The following is a 3,558-nucleotide window of genomic DNA, read 5'->3' as shown; positions in this document are numbered from 1 at the left end:
TTATTGTCAATGCTATTATTTCAGAGATATCAGGTGTGTGATTTCTAGTTTCCTCTATGCTAGTGTCTTCTGCATTTGTACTGGGTGGACTCGGGACCTGAGACTGCATTTTGTTCCTTCTCTTTGTCATTTTGTATACCACTGTCTTCTGACCTTTGGTGTAGAGCTTAGATAGAGTTAATACCTTAGCACCAGATCCGGATCTATGAAGTTCAGATTCCTCCAGGTGGGTGTTGCTTGGATCTAGCTGGGGTCTTGCTGCTGTGCTCCACTTCTTTCTGCTGCATTCGTTGGAGTTGAACCCTTTGTGTCACTCTGGCAAGATGTTCTGCTCCTGAATCAGCTGGGTGGGTCTTGCCTCCAACCTCTTTGCAGGGAGTTTTGCTGAAGGGTTCCACAATGGGCCTGCACTCTGGATTGAATGAGGTTTCAGTGGGTCCCAGGCAGTCTCACTCACTCACCGGGCCTGGGCCTTGGGTGTATTCAGGATCCATCAGTCCTGGGTAACTCGCCAGGCCTGCACTCTGGGTCTGTTCAGGATCCTGCAGCCCCGGTCGGTCTCACTCACATGCGGGGCCTGCACTCTGGGCCTGGGCTCCATGTGTACTCAGGATCCGCAGGCCCCTGGTCGTCTCACCTCATGCGCAGGGCCTGCGCTCTGGGTCTATTCAGGATCCGCGGGCTCTCGGTTGTCTCCTCAAATTCACATTTTACAGTAATAGAGTGAGTCAGTAAAATTAAAATTATTGACTTATATTTTCTATATCAAAATACAAAACTAAAGAAAGTTCATAAAACATTGCAGGTAAAATGATGAAAGGGAATGAGAAAGAGGGTAGCAACAAAGGCTAAAGGACAACACAGAAAATGTTTTTAAGAGAGCTGAAGGAAAGAAAAGTGGAAAGACATGAATGAATCAGTAGAAAGTACAAAAACCAAACTTAACGATCACTTAAAGCATTTTGTTAGTTTGTTAGTGGAGGAGAAAAGAAGTTAGTTCTAAAAGCTTTTAAAATAAATGATGACTTCCAATCATATCTTTAGATGGGTAGAGTTGCACGGATCATGTGTTGACGTCCCCAAGGACAACACTATCTATGGAGAGTCGTCGCATACACATTTGACAGTGACCTCCACTGCATGGCCACAAATGACACGAAGTTGCAAAGTGAGTCCTACTAACACTATTCCCACAGCTTGTGCCACCCGTTTAGCTGTGGCTATGAAAACTCTAGGTGTATCATTGGAAAAATAACTCTTATAAGAGCACTGTACACAATGTACAAATGTCAGATCTCACAGTTAACACTGGAATCTGCTCATACTTAACATCTCTCACCTCCTCCCTGCATGATTGATTAGCCCAGGATAGCAATATTTACTTCAGTAGAAGAGTAAAAATAGCAATTTAAGCTAACAAAGAGGTTTGTTTATGCTGACCAATCCACACTGGACCACAGGAGCAAAAATCACACACACTGCCCTGCTTTATGTTTGACAGAATGAATTTACAATGCATAATCTATAATAAGCACATTATAACTATAGTTTACTAATAAACTCTATATTTAATTTTAAAATTTGCCTCTTTAAAAACAATGGGGTGGGGGGCCGGGGAGATGGCTCAGTGGAATAAGTGCTTCCCTGGTAAGCGCAAGGGCCTGAGTTCAATCCCCGGTTCCACAAAAAAAAAAAAACAAATAAATAAATAAAAAACAATTGGATGACTCATCTATTGAAATATTTCTCTGATAATAATCACAGTTCATCTCCCCTGAGATAAAATCAGTCTTATTAACGACTAATCAAAGCTATGACACGAAGGCTTTGTTCTCGTAAATGTGGCATCTTTCTGTAGGGCCATCACAGTTCCAGATTTTCTGTTTTCTGCTGACTGTTGTATCAACTGCAATCCAATTGTACTTCTGCTGCTGTCTAACCCTACTTTCCTCCTTTCATTGTATTTGTTAATCCCCAAAACACTTCCCACTAAACTCCTTGCACATGAATGTCTCTGCAATTGCTTTCCAGAAACACTAAGCATCACTATTAAACTTCATGTAGTGACATTTCTTTATAAAATTAGTACAGTTCATGTAAACTTCTGATAATGATATTTGAAGTCATTAGTTTAGCCGTATGTGAATGTTCATTCATTGTCACAAATCCTCAAGACTAACACATAGCAAATGGGCAGAAGACATGACATTAGATATATACTCCTGTGAAACAAACATCCTCAATTGGTTGGGGTGCATTCCAAGCCTCTCACCTAGCATGAGTCCAGAGGGTGGCTTGGTAAATCTTCTGGCCTTTGGAGGCTCATTCATATGGTTGCACATAACTGGCAGGTCACCCAGAATCTGGGCTCTGGCTGTGATGGCTGGACTTCTCTTTTCACATACAATGAGAAATATGAACTGGAATTCTTTACATAATGATCTCAAAACAATACTGGCAAATGGTAATCTCTATGGACCAAATGTGTATTTTTCTAATATCCATGTTATCTTTGCTTGTTCATTTCTAGTTGTTTTCCTCATGACCAAATATTATGTAGTTATTTTAATTCTTTTAAATAGTTACTGGTATAAGTTTCCCATCTACAATGAACATATTCTGCAGGAATCATATACACATGCTCTTCACAAATGTCACTAAAAATAACTGTTGCCTGTACACACTCACATCTTCATCCCTCACATTTCTCTGCAGCACAGAGCCAGAGCCTGGAAGCACAATGTGATGTCATTACATGGACCGTCCTCCCTCTTAATGCCAGTGATAGCCTGAGCTGTTTTCCCAATGACAGGAACATACATGTCTAGAACAGACAGCGCAGGGCCTTCTCTATCTTCTTTTCCAGCAGCACACACATGAAAAGACAGAAAACTATTTTAATGGAGAACAGTTTTAGAAATAATGTGTAAGTTAGAATACTGTTTTCTGATGAAAACACTAAAAAAGTAAAAGCTTTTTTTTTAACATTGCAAAATAAAAAACTTTTTTGCTGATTCTCAGCTCTGAGATTATCTAAAGCAATGCAGGAGTGATAAACACAAAATGACATTTAAAATGCCGTATTTTTTATTTTCAAGCCATACAGCCTGAAGCAGAAAATATCTTAAAGATTCTGCACATAATCTAATATATTCCTAGTGGGAATGAAATGTATGCAACTACCCTCTACTTACTGAAAGATCGAACAAATTAATTTATATAGTAGATGCCAGAATTGATTTATTAAATATAAGAATTAGGAGACTTAAAGCTTTCTCTTTACTAGATTATATTGTAAAATAGATTATAAAATAATAATGCTTAAGATTTGGTCATTGAAAAGTTCCAAAGTAACACATATTCGGGAATATTAACATGAACATTATTGTTCTTAATTATACTGACTGTTAAAATATAGTAAACATACGAACATATCACTTAATTAAGAAATACAAGAGGGGGGCTGGAGAGATGGCTCAGTGGTCTAAAGCACCTACTTGGAACAAGCTTGGCAAAGCACAGGGACCGCGGTTCAATCCCCCAGCACCACATGCCAGC

The 3,558-nt window shown here is 39.3% G+C and overlaps 1 protein-coding gene across 1 annotated transcript in view; it reads right to left on the bottom strand.

Annotated features, from left to right (window-relative positions):
- Positions 1 to 3,558, bottom strand: part of LOC101566966 (actin-related protein 2/3 complex subunit 2-like) — a 27,666-nt gene that overhangs the window by 6,026 nt on the left and 18,082 nt on the right. The window contains exon 2 of the mRNA XM_012513384.1: positions 638 to 696. Within this exon, the coding sequence (XP_012368838.1) occupies positions 638 to 696 (59 nt within the window). The remainder of the gene's footprint in view (positions 1 to 637; positions 697 to 3,558) is intronic.

Source organism: Octodon degus, unplaced genomic scaffold (genome assembly GCF_000260255.1).
Source record: "Octodon degus isolate 3935 unplaced genomic scaffold, OctDeg1.0 scaffold00534, whole genome shotgun sequence".
NCBI classification, from domain to species: Eukaryota; Metazoa; Chordata; class Mammalia; order Rodentia; family Octodontidae; genus Octodon; species Octodon degus.
This window is presented reverse-complemented; position numbering and strand designations above follow the sequence as displayed.